Source organism: Zootoca vivipara, chromosome 7 (genome assembly GCF_963506605.1).
Source record: "Zootoca vivipara chromosome 7, rZooViv1.1, whole genome shotgun sequence".
Lineage (NCBI taxonomy): Eukaryota > Metazoa > Chordata > Lepidosauria > Squamata > Lacertidae > Zootoca > Zootoca vivipara.
Window position 1 is genome coordinate 45,197,013 of NC_083282.1, and position 21,983 is coordinate 45,218,995.

At 45.4% G+C, this 21,983-nt stretch overlaps 2 protein-coding genes across 3 annotated transcripts; one reads left to right on the top strand and one right to left on the bottom strand.

Annotated features, from left to right (window-relative positions):
• Window positions 1-112: 112 nt before the first annotated feature.
• MUTYH (mutY DNA glycosylase) lies at window positions 113-12,152 on the top strand. Of its 2 annotated transcripts, none has more exons than XM_035121274.2 (17): window positions 113-251; window positions 919-1,034; window positions 2,139-2,260; window positions 2,371-2,410; window positions 2,853-2,926; window positions 3,052-3,093; window positions 3,327-3,398; window positions 4,409-4,522; window positions 5,279-5,376; window positions 6,153-6,297; window positions 6,907-6,994; window positions 7,502-7,696; window positions 8,604-8,746; window positions 9,810-9,971; window positions 10,359-10,406; window positions 11,008-11,054; window positions 11,305-12,152. In XM_035121274.2, the coding sequence occupies exons 2-17, from the start codon at window positions 926-928 to the stop codon at window positions 11,354-11,356; spliced, it is 1,551 nt and encodes a 516-aa protein (XP_034977165.1). In that variant the 5' UTR covers window positions 113-251; window positions 919-925; the 3' UTR covers window positions 11,357-12,152. The 2 variants fall into 2 exon arrangements, with proteins under 2 accessions (XP_034977165.1, XP_034977164.1); XM_035121273.2 differs by having other exon boundaries at window positions 114-251; window positions 10,908-11,054.
• A 248-nt stretch (window positions 12,153-12,400) lies between these two features.
• On the bottom strand, window positions 12,401-17,683 carry HPDL (4-hydroxyphenylpyruvate dioxygenase like). The gene is made up of 2 exons (XM_060276950.1): window positions 17,549-17,683; window positions 12,401-16,770 (listed from the first exon to the last, which is right to left on the bottom strand). The coding sequence occupies exon 2, from the start codon at window positions 16,027-16,029 to the stop codon at window positions 14,824-14,826; it is 1,206 nt and encodes a 401-aa protein (XP_060132933.1). The 5' UTR covers window positions 16,030-16,770; window positions 17,549-17,683; the 3' UTR covers window positions 12,401-14,823.
• Between the last annotated feature and the right edge of the window lie 4,300 nt (window positions 17,684-21,983).

Consider the following 21,983-nt stretch of genomic DNA (forward strand, 5'->3'; position numbering starts at 1 on the left):
CTAAAATCCTAGCTTTTCTGCATTGCCCCTATTTCACTTCAACCCTGGGCGAAAAAGAAACTAGGAAGTTGGTCGTTATGACTCAGTTTTTGTTCCGTCTTTGACGCCGATTGGTTTGATGCTGTCGGCCCTTTTCTTTGCGAGCCTTCCGCTTGCCGGGCTGAGGTTGTGCTTCGGTTTGATTGGCTCCACGCTAGTCGGAAGGAGGTTCTGAGTCGGACGCGCGGAAAGAAATCAACAAAGAGACGAAGGTAGGGATGTTACTTGAGTCGTGACCTGTCTCTCTAATAACGCCGTTGTGCGTGTGAAAGTGCATAGAACACTCCCTATTGTGCATATTCCTTCGGGCATGTGATATGAGGAGCCGAGCTTTTGGTTTTACTGCCCACGCAGCGGATGAGGTTACAGAAACTTGAGGTGGTAGAATGGACCATACCAGTTCAGGCTACGGATGACGGTTCTGCAATTATCCCCTATTAGGGAGCTCAGCTGGGAGCTTCCAGCAAGTAGAAAACTAGCACAACAAGGGAGTGACCCGTGTAGAACTTTTCTCTCTGATATGTTAAATTTTGTACTTTAAAAGAGTTTTGCATAGGAGATGTTTTTTAAAAAAAATCCTAGTGATGCAATCTATTCCAGGAACTCAGGATTCATTATCTGTCTTCTCTTGTATATGTAGACTACCGGTACATCTATTAAGGAGTAATAAAGGCAGGCCTCTTATATCACTCTTCAGTTCCCCCATAGTTCTGTACTGTATATCCATATTGTCAGCATTTATATTCATAGTTCTTATTCACATCTTGCCACCTTGGTGGAATACAGGGTATTGTATATAGAGTGTTGCACATATTGCTAATTTTGGATCTGGAGATGGTGAAAAGAAATATAATTTGACAGTGGTACATTTTTTTCTAGGCTGGCAATGAGCAAACTCCAGTTGGCAACACGCAGCAAGCTAGGAATACAAAGGAACACTGGGAAACAACAGAAATCGCTGAAGAAATGTGAAGGAAATACCACACTATACAAAGGTGCTTGGGTTACAAAAAGATATTTTCATCAGCGTAGGATGAAAGAAAATTGAAAGGAATTGTTTGAACCTGTTTTCAGGATCAGTTACTTTGTGGTAACAGCTATTGAACTCCCCTCAACTTTTTAGCTGGCTATGCATTCAAAGACTGAATCAGAAGCTAAAGTTACAAATATCTCAGATTTAATGCATCACTGATTCCTCAAACTGTCTTTGGGATAGATGGGGTATTCCTTATGAAGGAATTAGAAAATGTCTAGAGATGCTTGGCCAACAACACATAATCTGAAAACTTGTACCTTCCTTGCCTTCATTCTTGTAGCATTCTTCGACCCAAATTTATTTGGTGACCTTTTTTTAAAGTTTTAATTGAAACTTGTGGAGTCAGAAAGTATTCTGTTTTAGGATAGTGTGACATAAGCAGACACAGTGCTTGTTGTCTAGTTTGCCGTCATAGGAGCTCATCTTCCTACTTTGAATTTGTGTGATACAGGGAAGTGGAACTTCCAGGCTGGGGTCCAAATATGATCCTCCAAGAATCTCTGTCTAGCCCATAGGACCCTCCCCAGGCCACACAACCTTCTGAGCCCCGCTGCTCATCAACCCTGCTTTGCATCCTTCTTAAGTGTTTTTGCTGGCTAGAATGTGTCCTGAAAAGGCTTCTTGCTTGAGTTAGATGGAACATAGAGAAGAATGCTTGAGTGTGTAAAAAAAGTAGCCTACTGCACAAAAGCAAAAATCCACATTTATTGCTCTCTGCCCACATTTGGCTCTAGCCCTGCCCACCATTGGCATGTGGCCCCAAGAAGGTTGCCTAGAAGGGAATGCGGCCCTTGGGTTGAAAAAGGTTTCCCCAGCCCTGGAAGAATGACGTGGACAAAGGAGATAACTGCTGAGGACTTCTATTTCTGAGGTTAACATAAAGAGCAGATCTTTGGGAAATATTTGTAGAGGGGTATGCCAGTAGGACTGCTGTTCTTCAACTGTCTATCAAACACGTATTCCCCTCTGGCCCAGCGCAGGTTTATCCACTGGCATGTATTTTTTTACAACTTGATAGAAATTCCCACTCCAAAAATTTATAACTGGCCTCTCTTTGTTGCAGGAGTGCCCAGCCAACAGTCTTCATTCCACACCTTCAGCAATGTAGCTGAAATCAAAGAGTTTCGGAAGAGGCTGCTCACTTGGTACAACAAATGCAAACGAGATCTTCCTTGGAGGAAATTGGTATGGCATATTGAGCTGGGCTTCTAGGATGCTCAGAAATATCTCAGAAGAGAGAGACAATTGTTTTGCTGTGTCCTGTTCCCTGAAGTCCCCTGTTCACTCTTTTACAGGCTGCAAGTGAAGATGATGCTGACAGACGAGCATATGCTGGTGAGAGCAAGAACCCTCAGGAATTCTGCTGGGGATTCCGGACATCTACCTGCATTCAGGGGTGCTCTAGAGATAAATGCCACTGTCCTAGTGGCAGCTGCAATGTGGTGGTATCAATTTTACTGCTGAGAAAAATACTTCGAATTGTGGCACCTTATTCCAAAAAAGGACATTGGTGTTCGGCTTTGCTAGAGATCCCCTAGTCAGATCATGGCACTTGACTTTTGGCAGCAGTATAATATTTAAGGGGCAAGATAGACCCGCATGCAGAACTAGTTATCTCCAACTAAACAGTCCCCCTGGGATACAAAAAGGTTGCTTAACCTCTTACAGTTGCCTTTAAAGTATATTGAGCAGCACATCCTCTCCCACGTGCCATGCAGAACAAGGAAGGTACAGTATCAGAATCCCTGATGCACCTGCTTTCTCTTTGTGCCTGCAGTGTGGGTATCGGAGATAATGCTCCAGCAGACCCAGGTGGTTTCAGTGATCAACTACTACAATCGCTGGATGCAGGTGATGCTGAGATCCTTTTATCTCTGTGGCATGCTCTGTTGTGCATTAGCTCCTGAATTCTGGATCTTGTATCCATTGTGCTTTGGAGACCTTGTAAACAAGTCCCTGTTTCCTTTTTGATACAGAAATGGCCAACCTTGCAGGACCTGGCTCAGGCTTCACTAGAGGTAAGGATGAGAATGCAATATTTTGTGTGTGTTCATGCATGAATATTTGAATGGAACATGCAGCTTTGCTCTCCCCCCCTTTAAAAAAAGGATTTAAATACATTTTTTAAAAAATACGGAAATACCCAAAAAATCCACAAAAATGAAATAGCAAAAAATTAATACACTAAACAAAAGCAATCATTATTGGTCTGGTCTAATATCTTTTTCTTAATCTTTCTATTTGGAAATAGGAGGTGAATGAGCTATGGGCAGGGCTTGGCTACTATTCCCGAGGGAAGCGACTCCAAGAAGGTGCACATAAGGTACTCTATAGGCAGTGGGTCAAGACACAAGGCATTTTTGCAAGAAGATAGTTCCCTTTATGTCTTGTGTTTACGGAAAGAAAGATTTTCTAATAGCCACGTATGTTAGAACCAGGTGCAAAATACTGTAACTAGCTACTGTAGTTATTGTACTACCTAGTCTAATTGGGAGTCCAAGTAGGAATAGCAAAGTGTTATTAGATGGTAAGGTGGGAACCCCAAATAGTTTACTCTTGAGGTCCTAAGCATAGTGCCTTCCTAAAACTCAGGGCATAGTTTGTAGGATATGTACAGTATATCCAAAATCCCCTAATGTTTGTATCCCACCCTTCCTCCAAGAGGCGATGGGTAGTATTTTAGTCTCGATATCTTATCAGCAGAAAGGCCACCTTCTTCTTAATGTGCTGCTCAGATTGTGCTATAGAAACATGGAGCTCTGATACTGCTTCAGTCACTGAACCCTATATCAGTGTTTCCCAACCTTGTGCCTCCAGACGTTTTCGGACTACAATTGCCATCATTCCTGACCACTGGTCTTGCTAGCTAGGGATGATGGGAGTTGTAGTCCCAAAACATCTGGAGGCACAAGGTTGGGAAACACTGCCCTATATAGTGGCAGCAAGGGCATCCCAATTGTTAGCCCCATCTGCAATGGTAGGTGCTTCTTCAGTGAAAGCCAACCTATTCCTATTGCAATAGAGCAGGGAGCTAGGAAGGTTCTGCAATAGTTTCTTCCAAGGACAGCAGTGCCACATCCTCTGGCTGGAGAAACACTGCTCTCACAGGCTCATCAGATAGAAGTACTTTTGGGGCTGGCCCTTCATTCCCTTTCCCTCCTGCTTCAGAGTCCTCAACCTCATCCCCTGAAGAAGGGGAATCTGACTCCAGGATCATGACACCTTAAAGGGATGTTGGAAGTTTTAACGGTGTGCCTAAGAACCACCAGAGATGGTGCTTTTGAGTGACAATGCCCCTGTATGGCTTCAACTGGTTTTTGGGTTTTTTTGCAGTTGGTGTCACAGATGGAAGGACATATGCCCAGGACAGCAGAAGAGCTGCAGAAGCAGTTGCCAGGAGTTGGAAAGTACACTGCAGGAGCTATTGCATCCATAGCGTTTGGTCAGGTAATGAGGTTGGGCAGATTTGCTTTAGGAATATGCACAAAGGAATATTACCCAATCTGGCTTTGGGATTTTGAGTCCTTAGTCAATCTAGAGGGCCAGACACTTCTTATCTCCTTTCCCTTTGCAGCTGATGTTCACTCTTGTGTTTCCGTTGATGCCCCTAAAAACAGTGAATTGGCTACTGATTCCCTCACTGATAGAGCTAGAACAAGTAGGAACAAATAGGAAGATCTCAGCCAAGGAAGTGGTGTGTAATTTAGATTTCTGCTCTGTATGGCATGACTTCATAACCTGTGTAAATGAAAAGAAAGAGTATCAATACCTTTCTAACCCTGTGACTGGAAGAAAGACTAAATTGTGGCTAGTCTTGGTCATCAGTCCTGAAGAGTAGCTTCCTTTTGTACAATACAAACACAAACCATACAGAGGTGGTGTCTGGCAAGAGAAACAAATATTAATACAGAATTTAATATGGTCTCTAGACATTACCGTACTATCTAAGCCACTAAATAATGACTTGTACCTCTGTGCACTCTGCTTCAAACCAAAGACTTCCTGAACCATACTTGATATCCTAGCCACTACGTAATCTCAACTTTCCATGGATCCACAGAGTGAATTTGATGCAGCCAGAGGGCCCTCAGTGGCCTAGTTGGGCTCTTCAGTAGCTCTGTCAGCAGCCCTTAATGGAGGCTGGAGCAGAAGTTGTCGCAAGTACAGTAATGGTTGCGTTGCTGTTTTGTCCAATGCATCCAGGTGACCGGTGTGGTGGATGGGAATGTAATTCGGGTCTTGTGTCGTACACGAGCCATTGGTGCTGACCCTGCCAATGCATCTGTGGCTGACAGACTCTGGTAAGGGAAGGAATGGGGTTGGGATGGTGCAACCATCAGCTTTAGGACCTGAGAGTCAGGAAAGGACAATAGCTTTTGGAAGATAAAAGTATTTTGTTCCTCCTTCCCCATCAGATATCCAAACTGGAGACAACACTTACTTGCAAAATCTAAACTGTTCACAGCCAGTCCCTAATTGCATATAGTGGACTTGCAGTTGGTCTCCCCATGCTGGTAGTGGCCCTACACACACATATGAATTTGAACTCTTAAGCTCAAAAACATAATGAATTAGCAGTTCAATCAGCAAACCAGGAGCTGTACACACACCCAGAGAAGTAGGGGTGAATAATGCAGTCCTTCACATGTAAGAAGGTTCCATTCAAATCAATGGGAATCCTAACTAAATGTTTGTTGGCTCAAGAGGAAGAGTTAGGTGCTGTGTAGAGAATGACAGAGGGCAGAGAATTTAGAAATGCTGCTCTTCCTCTTTTGGAAACTCCCCATTACTGATTGCTGAGCTTTTACAGAATGCTGGTTTCTAGAGCCTGCTCTAAAGTTAGGGAGCAGGTAGCCTCCTCCCTAAGAAATGCTTCCCTACAGCGCAGAGCGACAGCTGGCAGCCCCAGGGCAGTTTTTGTGCAAAACTAGCACCTTTCTCTGTCTCTTTTTTTCACTGTCAGCTCTCTCCCATCGATGCGGTTGTAGATCAAGAAAGCTCTGGAGTTGTTTTCTTTCAAGCTGCTGCTTTAGAAAGACTTGTTATGCTTGCTAATGTAGGCTGCTGTCGTTCTTAGGGCTTTAGCACACACTCTGGTGGACCCATCCTATCCCGGTGACTTTAACCAAGCGATGATGGAATTGGGGGCAACTGTGTGCACTCCCAAGGCCCCACGGTGCATGGAGTGTCCCGTGAAGCAGCACTGCAGAGCACGCCACAAAGTAAGGGAGCTCCTCCTTTATACCCTTTTCTGTTCCCCATGCTCTGGTGTTTTGCTGTGGAGTCAGATTATTATTATCTGTTGGGAAAGAAGAGCCATTTCCTGCAAAACTCCCTGAACAATTTAACACTCCTTGTACACATACCACACAGATATTGTATGGGGGTTCTGCATGTGTGTCTGCATGTCTGCTCAGAAGTACTTTGTTCAGTGGTGTTACTCCCTAGTGAGTGTGTTTAGGAATGCTGCCGTGCACATAAATTCCCTTGGAGTTCGTTCAATTTCATATGTTTGGATTTCCTCCTGAGCAGAAATACAGTCTAACAAAGCCACCTATTGATGCTTCATTATAATCTCTTCAGTTAATCATATTCTAAATTGTGGATCCTTCCTAGTTCCTTTCACATAACCAGGCCCACTTCATCTCTCTTCTTAAATTGTTCCATAGACAACACAGATGTGCATCCTATTCTGTCCTTGGGTTTGGTCTCAACTTTGGAATCATCGCTAATGTTAAGACTAAGGACATGGGAGTTCTAGAAGAAGCCTCAAGTACTTGCACAGTCCCCCCACCTCTGTGTTCACTGATGGTTTCAACCTTTTCCTGCAGGTGGAGAAAGAGCAGGCAGCCTCTGCCAAGAAACTGTTAGGGAAACCTGCTTCTAAGTGCCCCCAGGTGCTGGATGTAGAAGAATGTGGTAAGCGCATTACCAGGTTGGTGGTTTGGAATTATTACAAGGTGGGAAAGCTCTCAGATCTCGACCTCCAGCAAATCTCTACCTTCTCTTCCCAATTCCACCAGCAGCCCTTCTTTATGTAGGGTAGCAGATGCAAGAAGGAGGGGGAAGAACCACAGCCATCTTCTGTTGCCAGCAAATTAAGCCCCCCACCCACCCAAAAACCAAACATACTAAATCCAGATCCATTTTTAAGGAGAAAACGTGGCCTTTTTATTTGAGCAGGCTTTTGTGATGGTTTATGAGAGTGCTGCTGTGATGAATGGTTTTTGATGAGGTCTCCATAATGGTTTTTGATGAGGCCATGAGAGGCGTGGCCTTTGGAGAGTTCCGAGGCGTCCAATAGAGAAGCCTGGATGACTGGAGGTTTCCCACCCTGGTATAGAGCTATTGACTAGACTGGCTCTTGTGCTGTTGCCAGCAGTTCAGAGCCAGGCATCTCATCTGTTTAATTCTTCTGATTTGTAGCCGCTGCCACCACAGGGAGCTGCTCCCTCTGCCTGCCTCCTTCAGAGCCATGGGATCCCAGCCTTGGTGTGACCAACTTCCCCAGGAAAACTGCCAAGAAGCAGCCCAGGATCGAATGCACAGCCACATGTGTGCTACAGAGAAAGTGCAGTGATGGGAAACCAGAGTACCTTATTGTGCAGAGACCTAGTACAGGTAATGGTCTGAGAAAGAGAGGCTTACCATGCCTAGAAAATCTTTTGTTACATCTCCAGCCCCTGTACCCCACCCACGTCAGTGATCATTCCATTTTTATGTTGAGGCACATTTATGACTTTGAGCTAATGGTTGCAGAAAATAGATGCCTGCAAGATGGGTCGAGTTTATCTTCCAGTCCATTCCAGGCTGCTATACTAGGTGCCAGGCGAAAACGTTTCAATATGACCAGGCCTTTGGCTGATTAAGGCTCTATGGTCTTTAAAATGTGATTGTGGGAGGAGGGTTATTGGTTTTGTTTTATTATGTATCTTGTGTTCTCATTTTGTATTTTTATGTTGTGAACCACCCTGTGGCTTTCAGATGAAGAGTGGTATACACATTTAATAAATAGATAGATACCCTGGGCACCCGGACCTGTCTCTGTTATTGAGCATTTTTTCAGCTGTTGAAAAATTAATGCCACAATTGAAGTAAAAGAAAACCAGCTGAATTATTTAAGGCATTACTTTCGCCTGCACTAGTCAAGGGAGAGAGCACTCAGCCCTGACTTAGGCATCTACCTTAGGAGCCCTGCTTGTTTACTATGGAAGCAGTGTTTTCTAAATACATGTCTTGTGCGCCTGATAGAGGGTGGTTATGTTTATAATATGATATTGACAACACAGTATTTATTTAGAGCATTTCCTAGGTGTTTTGTGTACATTATCCCAGGAATATTTGCGACAACCTTATTTAGATTTTTATTTAGGTTTTAAGATATGACTAAGAATGTGTAACTTTGCCAAAGGATACCCAATTTTATATCCAAGATGATTTTTTGAACCAGGGATTTCTAGCTCATAACTCAGGCTCTTAACTACGATACAATATCAGCTTGTGCTGGTGACGGTACATTTTATTGCAGGTCTGTTGGCAGGGCTTTGGGAGTTTCCAAGCCTCCTCCTTGAGTCAGGGCAGGAGAAGCAGCAGAAAGCAGCGCTGGCAGATCACCTCCAGGCCTGGGTTGGCACTAACGTGGCAACAAGACGCCTGCAGCATGTTGGAGAGGTACATTGGACCCCCCCCCCCTCCCTGCAGAATTGGCCCATTGTTTATACGGGGTCTCTCCAGCAAGTACCTCCCCTCTCGCCGCCATCTCCCCTTGCATGGGATTTACAACCTACAACCTGGGGTGGCATTAGCACCAGAATCTCTGTTGCTATTAACTGCCAAACAAAACCTCCAGGATGTGTGCCATGCATGAAGCTGGTTTGATGGGGAAGACAGTTGTTCTATTTTGAAATTGACAGATGGAAAGTTTTGCAGTTAAATAGCTGGCGATGAAATTACTGCCCCTGTGAATATCTGGAACAGTATTTGTCAGGATTGAATTAAATCTCACTTCTAGCCATCCAGCCCTCAGATTATTTTTGGATTATCACTCAGATTATGCCATAGGCGGGAGAGATTATCATGTCTTGCTAGTCAGCTACTGCCCACCTTAAGCTTGTCAGCCCCAGTCAATAAAGTGCTGATCCCCCACTCTCTGCCTGCTTCAGTGGTTGCTTGGAGCTCAGAGTATCACTTGACAAGTGGAGTGAACTACTTGACCCCCAAAGGCACACTCCTCCATTATCTCCCGAGACAGACGGATGCCAACAGGCTACATTCCAGCCAAACAAAAGTCAGAGGTTTTAATATACATACACACACATACTTTCATCCAGACAGGCCAGGAGTGTTATTGCACTTCAAGGCCACATTCCAGCCAGGCAAAAACACTAGGAGGAGTATGGCTGGGGAGGGGTGTGGAATGGGAAGGAGGCACAACCTAGTGTGAGTCTCAGGGACTGGGAAGAGAAGCCTGGAGAACTGCAGACTGCCTCCAGGCCTGCAGCAGTAGGCTATGTACCTGCAGCTTCTTGTCCTGAGACAATGAAGGTTGGGAAGAAGCTCCCAGGTCTCCGTGCAAAGCCCAGCCTCCCTCTATGAGGCTGCAGCTGGGTTTCTTCATTCCCAAGGAACTTGTCCTCCTTATCTGCCAGAAGGTAGGGAGGGAAGGGATGCTCTGACATAACGATATCTCTCACCTTCCCTAACCACATCTACATATCTTCACCTCCTTCACCAGGTTCTCCATATCTTCTCCCACATCCGCCAAACATATGTGATCTACTCTTTGAATCTGGATAAAGATGAAGGAAACTGGGACGTGGAGCTGGAGCCGCTGGCATCCCGGTGGGTGACCAAAACAGAATTCCACAACTCTGCCATCTCCGCAGCCATGAAGAAGGTACTGAGAATCTAGAGCTTGGTTGCTTCAAGTTTCCCAGTGGACCCACATGTCAATTTCTCCTGAGATATGCAGGTGACGCAACAGCGTGGAATGTTAGCCCCAGCTTCTGGGGAAATGCAGACGTTAACTGCAGCTGGAAGTATGACTGAACATAGCTTTCTAGCAAGGGATACACTTGCCCACTTTTAACTGCTTAAGTGTGCTCTGTCTCTTTCACACTGTCCCTGTGTTTCTGGCTCAAGCAATCAGTAGTTCCAGGGGGCAGCCAATACGTTAAAAACGCCTTTGTACGTAAACAGTTGCAACCTGCCCCCTTATATGGAGTCAACACCATGTATTCATTATGGTGCTAGATGTGTTATGTGGAGTGTTCTACTTTTCCAGGTCTTGAAAGCTTATGAAAAGTGGAGCTCTACAATCAGTACTGCCAAGGTAAGGACATCCATTTGCTAGAGCGGAACAGCTCTTACCTCTCTCTGTGCAACTCCAATCATGTTCCTAGAATAATAATTATTATTATTAATAATAATAATTATACCCCGCCCACCTGGCTGGGTTTTCCCAGCCACTCTGGGGGGCTTACAGCATATCTAAAAACCTAATAAAAACATCAAGAGTTAGAAACCTCCCAATACAGGGCTGCCTTCAGATGTCTTCTAAAAGTTTTGTACTTCTTTATCTTCTTGACATCTGAAGGGAGGGCGTTCCACAGGGAACAGCATCTCGCCCCTCTGTCTACTGAGCTCCATCGCTGGTCCTGCATGTTTGAGGCTTGCCAACTGCACCTCCTTCCAACCACACTGAGTGGGTCCTGCTGGTTTGCCTCCACCCTTAGAGTGCTTACCAATGTTAGGCCTGTAAGCAAGAGGCTGGGATTTAGAGGTGGCCGCAGTGCTTTCACTGTCAAATGCATATGCATGTGTGACTGTACAGACTGTCAAGAGGAAACGGGACTTCCTACACACCAGCCAGACCCTGCATGAAGAAGGCAGTTTTTCCAAGAGGCAACTTTCTCTGGATTCATTTCTTGCAGCAAATCCTGGGGACTGATGGCAGTCTCTATGCTCTGCCTGACCTCACGTGAGTACACCTCATTCCACTCCCAGCAACCTTGTACAACACTTGGAAGCCCCATTGGTGCCTTGTCAATGAGCATCACCGAAAGGTCTCAAGATTCTCGGCTGGGATGACCACACTACCCAGGCAGTGAGGTGTGCCTGCCTGTTGTAAACAGTGCCAAGTTGCATAATCTTACTAGAGTTCAGGGCTGTGGGATGAGTCCAGTTGTTTCGTCTGTATTACCATTCAGCTGATGTGCCTTATCTTACAGTTTCAGAGATGAGGGACTGATCTCCAGCAAGGATGTGGTCATACTGGAATGAAACACTGTGGCTGCAATGAGGGCATCGTGGGAATGTTGTGACTTTAAACTGCCCCCCTCCACTCCAATACATAACACAGGCACAATTCAAACAAGTGTGGCTTTAGTGGCTCCTAGGAGGTGGTCAGAGTTTATCAGTATGCCACACTGCAGTAAAATGAACTTTTTAAAAAAGTATATGAGGCAGGCTGACTGAAACACTTTTATTCTCCAGTGGATGCTAAGCAGAAAGGCTCAGTGTCTCTTCTGCATCCTTCTTAAATGTTGCTTTCTTAGAGCTGGTTTATTCTGAAGGACAAGTAACTATGCAATTGCCATTTGCTCACATCCATAGTCAAGAAAGTGTTTTGCTGCTGTACTAGATGCCACAATTGCTGGAGTTCGCAGATGAAACTGTTTTTCAGTACATGCAGTGTCCTGTTTTAATTGTGGGTTTGCTAATAAAATTTTAATGAATTTTTACTGTGGCAGTTATTTAGATATACTTTCTTCTTCTTTAACTTATTGCATTATTCACACTGTAGCATTGAAAATTGGCACACGCCCACACACACACAAACACACACACACACCCAACCTTAAATATTGTACTAGCATGTTGATCTCTGCACAGCCATGTCACTGGCAAGGAACCAAGAAAGTCTCTTTAAAAGCAAGCATTCAGAAATCTGTTAATACAAAGGTGGAATATTGTGGAGTTTTCCATTCTTTTCTCACTATTTCTAGTATTTGCCGTTTCACATGTGAAAAAAGCACAATAAATGACTACTCTATAATCTCCCCATTGCTCCCCTGCAACCAAAAGGGGCACATTGGTAACATTTATCAAAAGGGTAACTACCCCGCCATAAGCAATTTGGAAAATATGCTATTAGGCATGTCCTTTTTGTAAAGTACAGCTAAGTAGCAGCATCTGTTCCCCAAGATGAAGAAACAGCAACTTCATAAAAGCTCACCCACACAGTAAGTGAACACATGAATCAGACCTTGTTCATTGCATGATGTTGATAATAATCAGATTCTAAATATTCTAAAGTCAGAAGGGAATTAATGCAGAGAAGCATGTAACAAGGTGTTCTATTACAGAACTACAAAGAAATATTTAAAGTTAACACAATTGGGTTTTTAATGCAAATATAACAAAAAATAGTCTCAACTGATATTGAGAATTTTTTTAAAAAAGATCAACCCTAACTTAAACACATATGTCTTTATTAGTATAAGTAGTCCACATGTCCAAATAAATATCCAAAAAAGACTGACAATTGAAATATGTTTAAAACTTAACACAATTGTAACAAAAATTAAGCAAGTTTACTAAAGAAATAAGCTGTTCTTCAGCTGACTAGCAGGCCAAATTGAAACAGTAAAACATATTACCAACTAGACCTAAAACAGAAAAACCACTATTATACCCAACACTTAAAAGAACATTATACTTCAGTGTTATAATTTAAATAACAAGTTACAAATAAATCCTGTAATTTAAATTGTGGTTAATAAACATATTAATGTTTTGCTGTGATCTCATCACAAATATACTTGAGACGGAAACCATTCAAGTACTGTAACAATTTTTAAAAAGAGCTTCAGCCCATACGGTAGTTTTGTGCTGAAGAAGATGAATTGCATATTATTGAAGAACTCCATTTCCTGTTCTGGGACAATATTGGGCAAGCATCAACCTGATACTACCCCTTTCCATGTTGCTTTAGTCTTTGTCTCTGGAGCCCCAGATCTACAAGAAATTAGAGCTGGATTTCTATGCTTTCTGTTTGCTTTGCTTGTTCCAGCAGTGAAGCTTGTTGATAGAGATGCAGAATAGAGAAGCCCTGTTCTAAGAGTATTGACCACACTTGTTTGCAGGCAAGATGCAGTATTCCAATGCCCACCTAGCAAAAACGTGTTCTCTGTCAGAGCTCAAGAGACTTTAATGAATTGACTAAATACTTCACCCTCCACGTAATTAAGCAGCATAACAAGGTAGCTGCCTTCGGAGATGTAGGCTCACCTGATATTCACCCTTCTAGTTTTCAATATAAAGGTAAAGGGACCCCTGACCATTAGGTCCAGTCGTGACCGACTCTGGGGTTGCGCGCTCATCTCGCATTATTGGCTGAGGGAGCCGGCGTATAGCTTCCAGGTCATGTGGCCAGCATGACAAAGCTGCTTCTGGCGAACCAGAGCAGCACATGGAAACGCCGTTTACCTTCCCGCTGTAGCGGTGCCTATTTATCTACTTGCACTTTTTTTAATGTGCTTTCGAACTGCTAGGTTGGCAGGAGCTGGGACCAAGCAACGGGAGCTCACCCCGTCACAGGGATTCGAACCGCCGACCTTCTGATCAGCAAGCCCTAGGCTCAGTGGTTTAACCACAGCGCCACCTGGGTCCCTTTTCAATATGGTGTAAGGCAAATTCTGTCCCTCTTATAGGAGCCCAAAGCTTGACACTGTCTCATCCAATTCTGTGTGCAGTTGTTTTGGATCTACAGAGCCACAAGAGTTCCCAACTAGTCCTTATTGTGCTGCTAGTCAGGAAGCTGCCAAGTTGCACAGCAGGAATAGTTAGCAAACCATCTTGCATGCTGCGTTTCCAATTAACTGTATTGTTCTAGTGTGTAAATGGGTAAAAGCAGCATAGGAATTTCCTCTCTTTTTTGGACACTTAACTGGATGGTGGAGATAAACTAAGCGTAAACACTGGTAAAGGCAGAAACAACTTCCTCTTCTGACCTTAAAATGGGAATCGCAATGAATTAAGTGAGTGGGGCAATTCACTTGTTTCAGAATCAGGTCCCAAAATAATGGGCTTTGCTGTGGATGTTGCTTGTGCAGTTCCAGTGCTTGCCCCTTTTTAGGACAGAAATACATGCCATATCTTGCCTTAGGGATGGGAACCTGCAGCCCTGCAGATGTTGCTAAACTCCCAACATCTATAGCATGGCCAATGGTCAAGGATGATATGAGTTGTAGCTCAACATCTGAAGGCTCCTTAAAGCCCTTGCATTTTAGCGCTAAGAGAAATAAACATGTGCACACAGGCCTTGAGGTGCAGCTGCCATCACAATGTTTCTTTGCTATGGTTAGCTCCCAACTCAATAGATCAGCAATGTGTAAAAAGTTCTGATTAGGTGGGTCATCCAGATCACATGGATACTTTTTACACCAGTGAAAGCAACTCTGGTGGAGGTGCAGAGTCAGTTTAGGAAGTATGTTAGTGATACAACAGGGAAACCAACCCCTTAGGACAGGCATCCCCAAACTTCGGCCCTCCAGGTGTTTTGGACTACAATTCCCATCTTCCCCAACCACTGCTCCTGTTAGCTAGGGATCATGGGAGTTGTAGGCCAAAACATCTGGAGGGCCGCAGTTTGGGGGTGCCTGCCTTAGGAGGTTTGCAGAACTCGCACCATCAAGTTCACATACACACTGAGCACAGGATTGTGTGACAGTATTCGTGCGCATTCTTCAAACTTGCTGGTCCATATAGTTTTGTACAGACCGCCAGAGAGCACGAATGTTTCCCTCACCAAAACCTGTGGCCCCACATCGCTCTATAAGCTCCAGGAAGAAAGTATCTTCTGTAAAGAGAGGCTTGGTGAAGATCTGCATGAGGTATTGCTTCCCAAAAAGGCCTCCCGAGCCACTGTTGCCTCCTAAGTCAGTGTCCAGAAGGATGCCATGGTCCTTCAGGAGCTGAAGATTTTGCCCAGCTTGCCTTATCTCCTCCACCTTCCTTTTCTCACTGTAGTATGATAAGGGGGGCTTGAAAAAGTTTGCGCCAGATCTGGCCATGGCTGCAGCAGCCCCTATAATACCTGTGGTGTAGAGAGCCACGTGCTGGATGCCCGATCCACCGTGCTGTTCTAAGAAAGTATCCACCTGGTTCTTCTTTTGCTCTGGCAGAGACTCAGCTAGAATAATTTTACAGTCATTGTGAAGCAGAGTTGAATCGCTCCCTTTGGACTGCATGGCAGTAAGACGAAGGCCCATACCAGCACCCTGGATTGTATAGCCATCAGTACCATTGTCTTGCTGGTGGATGGGGAAGCGCTGGAATCCCAAACAGTTCTTGTACCAGTCCAACACAGCTTGCGAGCTACCTTGGGGGCAAGCATAGGTGACATGGTCAAAATGTGTCACCTGGCCACCTGCCTGGAACTTCTTGGGAGCACCCTCTGCCATGTGGAAACCAGGCAGGAATGGTCCGCTGTACCGAGATCTGTCAAGTAGTGTGTGGCTGACGTTGCCTATGATGGATGCCACCACAGAATAAGTGACATGGCCATTTTCATCTCCCACAGCTGTGGGAGGGATGAGGATCTGACATCCTCGTTCCTGTAGGCTTTGGGAGATGCCAGGTACATCTTCTGCCTCAAAGCAAATGTTGGAGGCTGTACTGACGGCATACTCTAGGTCCACGTCATACAGGATTCCTTTATCCTTGCGGCAGCCTGAAGATGGCACAGGCAGAGCGTCTCTCTTGGCAGGCTTCAGCCTTTCATTGACGAGAAAAACGGCATCGCCTCTCCGGAAGGCCAGCTGCCTGCTCCATTCTGCCACCCGTGCAGCAAACAGCTCGAATCCAAACTGGTGCACCAGGTTGCTGGCCAGCTGTTGCCCCTCAGGGACGTGGAACCCAATGTGGCACATCCGGTTCAGAAGACCAGGCATTGTGCTGTTTGAAAGGGTGGGCAATGGTAACACAGCTTTTGCTGCTAGACCTACAGAAACAGAAAAGAAAGCCAGCTCAGTTGTTGTAGGGTGGGGAAGCTCAGTCGGTAGAGCATGAGACTCTTAATCTCGGGGTCATTAGTTCCAGTCCCACGTTGGGCAAAAGTTCCCTGCGTTACAGAGGGGGTTGGGCTGGATGACCCCAAGTGGTCCCTTCCAACTCTATGGTTCTATGGATGGGAACAGGGGCCTGTTCTGTTAGTGCCTCCAGGTTTTGTAGGGGGGGCAGGAGGAGGAGGCAGCTCTGTGCCACCTCCCTTCGGCTGACGTGTGCCTGAAAAATCAAAAGAATCCAGGTCTAAGGGAGGGGGGATCTGCCCCGCCCCCCGAAATCTGCACGTTTCTCCATTTCTCTCTGCCTAGCTGCAGAATATATCCTCTCCCTCCGAAATCTGCACGTTTCTCCTTGTCTCTCTGCCTAGCTGCAGAATCTATCCTCTCCCCCTTTAGATCTTGCCTCAGGCCTCCTGATTGAAAGCTTATCTGCCGCGTGTCTTTGACTCCTCATGCGAAAGTGACTTTCATGCAGCAAGCAGGCAGGCGCCGGAACTCCTCCTCCTCCCGCCGCTGACTTGAATCTCCTGCAAGGAGGGGCTCCGCAACACGCGCTCGGAAGCGGAAGGCAAGTGTCTCCAGGGCGCACGTGGGGCTACGCCAACATCTTCCACCGGCTCGCAGGTCCTAAGCAAAAGCAATTGCAACGGTTATCAGCCATTTAATGGGCTGCGTATACCGGAGCCGCAATCTCCTTTCCTACAACGCCATTACCACCACTACCGCCCCCCAAAAAACAACCAAGAGCGTTTATTTTACCTTTGTTGATAACACTGTTTTGTGCTGTAATTCTTTTCCAATAATACATTGCTTTCATACCGCCACCACTGGGTGGGCAGCCTTGTTAAGTGTTTGCAGCGCTTGAAGACTCGCTGTTATTTTTATTATTTATGTGGGAAGGAGGTTTGCAATTCAATCTTGAAAGTATTTTTAAGAACAGACCTTTAGATCGAACCTCCCCTTTTCACACACTCGTAACAGTTTTAGATTTCAGTGGGAAGGCACAAGGAAGTGGCATGCTTTATGATGATGACTGATGATTATTTAATTTCTATGCTGCTTAATCTATTAAAAATATCTCTTAAACGGTGTACAGTAAACTGAAACAGCAACAGCAGACAAAACACCCCTTCTCCACATAAGCGCCTGGGGACTCCTATTTCAGTGTATCTGAAGAAGTGTGCATGCACACGAAAGCTCATACCAAAATAAAAACTTAGTTGGTCTTTAAGGTGCTACTGAAGGATTTTTTTTTTACAGCAGACAAAACAAAATACTACAAAAATACACATAAAATGTTACATTAATAGAAAGTTACCACTATATTTAAATAGATATCAATGCATTTTCCTTTTGACACACCCTCCCTCTCAGCACCCAGGGTCGAAACAAACTCTCAGCTCACCAACAAAAGTTTCAACGAGAAGAGTTCCTGGAAACCTCAGACATCAGCCTAGCCTCTTGGGAGACTTGCAGATCCAAGGTGGATGGTACTTCCTCAGGCTGCCCTCGGCTGTGTCCCACTCAGCTGCACTCTCTACTCTCAGTTCCAGGTACAGCAGGTTTGCATGTGTCTTATCAGATCTTGGGAAATAATTCCTCTCCCTTCAGGGCTTCTAAAGTGGGGTGGGGACTATTGTGAGGGAAAAGAGTGCGTGTGTACTGCTGGAAAGGTATAGATTTGGGGAAGGCCAATACTTGGGGGCGGGGGTTGATGGGGAATGGCCTGTAGGTACTAGTTGTACAGAAACCTGGCAAGAAAATGGGGACAGGACATAATTTCCAGGTTCTTGCGTTACTCTGCTGGTATGGGATCTTCAGCAGCACCACTCCTGCATGGAACAAGAGTGTATCTTAATGGTTAGCATTGGCACAGGAAGGAGCTGTGATGTGGGCTTTGTTACTCATGGTCTGGGCTTCTCACTGTTGCCCCACCAATGCAAGAAGGAGCAGCACTGCAGCACGTCCAATGGTGTTGGGGCCTTAAGGAGCAGTCTGGAAGCCATATAATCTACTCAGGAAATCCTATTTCAAAATGCATGACATGGCAGCTTCTCTGTTGCAAGGCAGAGGTATTCTGCACATGTTCAGAGGAACTCTGTTTCGCTTTTACCTCACATCACTCAATCAGGTCACGTTTATTATCCCAGAAAACCAGTTTTCCGCCCATGTCCTCTCATGTCAGTTCACATTCAATTAAATTTCCTCCAACCATTCGTGCCACCCTCAAATAAAAAAAAGAAACAAAAATCTCAATTTTCCTCCCATCCATGCCTTCTTAGAGCTCTTCTTAGCATGTAGCCCAGGCTTCCTCAACCTCGGCCCTCCAGATGTTTTGAGACTACAATTCCCATCATCCCTGACCACTGGTCCTGCTAGCTAGGGATCATGGGAGTTGTAGGCCAAAAACATCTGGAGGGCCGAGGTCATAGCTGCCAAGTTTTCCCTTTTCTCGCGAGGAAGCCTATTCAGCATAAGGGAATTTCCCTTAAAAAAAGGGATAACTTGGCAGCTATGGCCGAGGTTGAGGAAGTCTGCTGTAGAGTCTCACATGTAGGAAGTATCAATTCAAGCTTTGGATATTTGCCTCTTATCCATGAGGGAGGAAATGAAGCTGCTTCTCTTCATGTTCCTCACACTGTTTTCCAGCCATGTAACTGACAGACATGTCTGAACGTGATCCAAGTTCAGACTGTCTAGCTGAGAAAACAAGGTCCAGAGTATGACCTGCCACATTTGTTGGGCCAGTGATATGTTGGGACAGCCCCCTGGTTGTCATGGCAGCCATTAAGTCCTGAGACACCCCAGAGCCAGTCACCTCAGCATGGATGTTGAAGTCCCCCCAGAACCAGCAGTCTGGGAGTCCTCAACACAGCCTCTGAGACCAGCTCTGTCAGCTCAGGCAGGGAGACTGATGGGCAGCCAGGTGGTAAACCAATATAATCCCTAATCTGTCCTGATTGCCCAATGCCAGGAACACACACACTCTAAATTCCCCACACAACTGGACAGAGAGCCTGGAGGGAGCGAGAGACAGAGACACAGAATTTCTATAGACCACAGCAACTCCCCTCCCCAACCTTCAAGCCTGCCCTAATGTTGCACTGAGTACCAAGGTGGGCACAGCTGGGTGAAACCAACTCCACCCTGGTCACCCACCCGGGTGATACAGACCAGATTGGCCTTCTCATCCATAATCAGATCATGGATGAGGGAGGTCTTCAGAGCTGACCTGAGATTCAGCAACAGCAGCAACAAACCTGAGGGCAGCCTGATAGGACAGCTGCAATTCCCCAGGTTGGAGGAGAAGCTAGCACACGACACAGTTGTTAACAATTGCTTCTTTCTCTTATTCAGTGTCAGGCTGACTGGCTTTGTGGTTTTTCTTCTGAATATCTAGATCAGCTAAATATTCTCTGCTGAATGACTGGTTATTTTGGGATATGCAACTGACCTATAAACTCGGCACACAATATGCTTTAAATCATCTAATTATTTGAGCTGTACACAATCCTGGGAGTTTGTGCGTTGAAGGGCAGCCTATAAATAAAGCAAATATTTCCACGGTCACATGCAGCAAGGTCCTCAGCTTCGGTTACTGTACAAAATAAACACATTGAATGCACAGCAACCCATAGGTAGAGATTATTGTCTTGATTAGGAAAAAATGGCTGCAATCGGCTGAATATTTATACCCATGAATTTTTGGGAAGGAGAATCCAAATAATATAGAAAGAGATTTTCTGGATCAACCAAATAATCTAATTCAATATCCAGTTTCCCACCGTGGCCAAATAGATTCCTCTGGGAAGCAAACAAATAGGGAAAGAAGGTAAAAGCCCTTACCCACAGTTGGTTCCCAGCAACTATATTTATTAGCACAAACTGGACCTGCAACAAATTGATGCAGTATGGAGTGTTTGGTGTTCAAGTCAGTGGGCCATACCCTCCATTATACTCCATCCCATTCCTCCACCAGCATGGTGTAGTGGTTAAGAGCGGTAGACTTGTAATCTGGTGAATCGAGTTCACTTCCCCGCTCCTCCACATGCAGCTGCTGGGTGACCTTGGCTAGCCACACTTCTCTGATGTCTCTCAGCCTCACTCACCTCACAGAGTGTTTGTTGTGGGGGAGGAAGGGAAAGGAGAATGTTTGCTGCTTTGAGACTCCTTAAGGGGAGTGAAAGGTGGGATATCAAGTGCAAACTCCTCTTCTTCCCACCTGGTTTTAAGTGCCCCACCCCCAGCCGTGAGTCAGCATCCCATGGTCACTGAGCATGTTCAGTCCCCACTGGTCTGTTTTTGGGGAGCTCCCATATGGTTTTCTTTTTTCTTTTTACACTAATGCAGACCTTGGAGTCCCCACAGACCCGCTGATTCTCCCATCACATGCATGGCTGATGCCAGGGTGCCATTTTGATTATCTAAACAATGGCAATCACGCCTGAAATTACACCCTTACGATGCTCATTGTCAAATCCTTCCCCTCATATACTTTAGAGTAGGAATAATAGGGAGTTCATGCCTGAATTGGAAACTCAAAGGAACTGTTTTTTCATATACTCATGGATATCTCATCATGCTGTACCAGTCTTACTAGTGGGTGGCACTGTGGTCTAAACCACTGAGCCTCTTGCTGATTTGAAAGTTGGCAGTTCGAATCTGCTTGATGGGGTGAGCTCCTGTTGCTCTGTCCCAGCTTCTGCCAACCTAGCAATTCAAAAGCATACCAGTGCAAGTAGATAAATATGTACCGCTGCAGCAGGAAGGTAAACGGTGTTTCCGTGCACTCTAGCTTTCATCATGGTGTCATCATGTGCCAGAAGCAGTTTAGTCATGCTGGCCAAATGACCCGAAAGTTGTCTGTGGACAAACGCTGATTTCCTCGGCCTGAAAGTGAGATGAGCGCCGCAACCCCATAGTCGCCTTTGACTGGACTTAACCGTCCAGGGGCCCTTTACCTTTTACCTTTACCTACTAATCTTAAAAGGGACCCAGGTGGCGCTGTGGTTAAACCACTGAGCCTAGGGCTTGCTGACCAGAAGGTTGGCGGTTCGAATCCCTGTGACGGGGTGAGCTCCTGTTGCTTGGTCCCAGCTCCTGCCAACCTAGCAGTTCGAAAGCACGTCAAAATGCAAGTAGATAAATAGGAACCGCTACAGCGGGAAGGTAAACGGCGTTTCCATGTGCTGCTCTGGTTCGCCAGAAGCGGCTTTGTCATGCTGGCCACATGACCTGGAAGCTATACGCCGGCTCCCTCGGCCAATAATGCGAGATGAGCGCGCAACCCCAGAGTCGGTCACGACTGGACCTAATGGTCAGGGGTCCCTTTACCCTTACTAATCTTAAAACAATTTTGCGCCTGAAGCAAAAAGTCAACGTATACCACCCCTTCACAATAATGCAAGTTGAGTGGGGAAAATTTGTCTGTTTTGGAATCTGTTGCCTGTAACCAGGGCTTTTTTTCATCCAGAACTCACCGGAACTCAATTCCAGCATCTTTCAGGCGGACATCGTTGCCATGATAAGAGAACAATGGAGGCATTCATGGTGAGTTCCGGCACTTCTTTTTCTAGAAAAATAGCACTGCCTGTAACAATTGCTTCCTTTTGCTTTATACCAAGGCGGCCCATCTCGTCACACCAATAATGTATTCCTCAATGTAACTGAAAACTGCCAGGATGCAGTCATGTCATCTTCCAGAAGCATAATGCTTTCCAGTGTTCCTGGCCTGGCACTGCATGGTATTTCTTCAGTTCCTGAATGTGAAGTCTCTGAATGAAAAACAAGTACCGCTGGGTGTATGGCAGTGGTAAACGCAATTCATGCTGCTCTGAAAT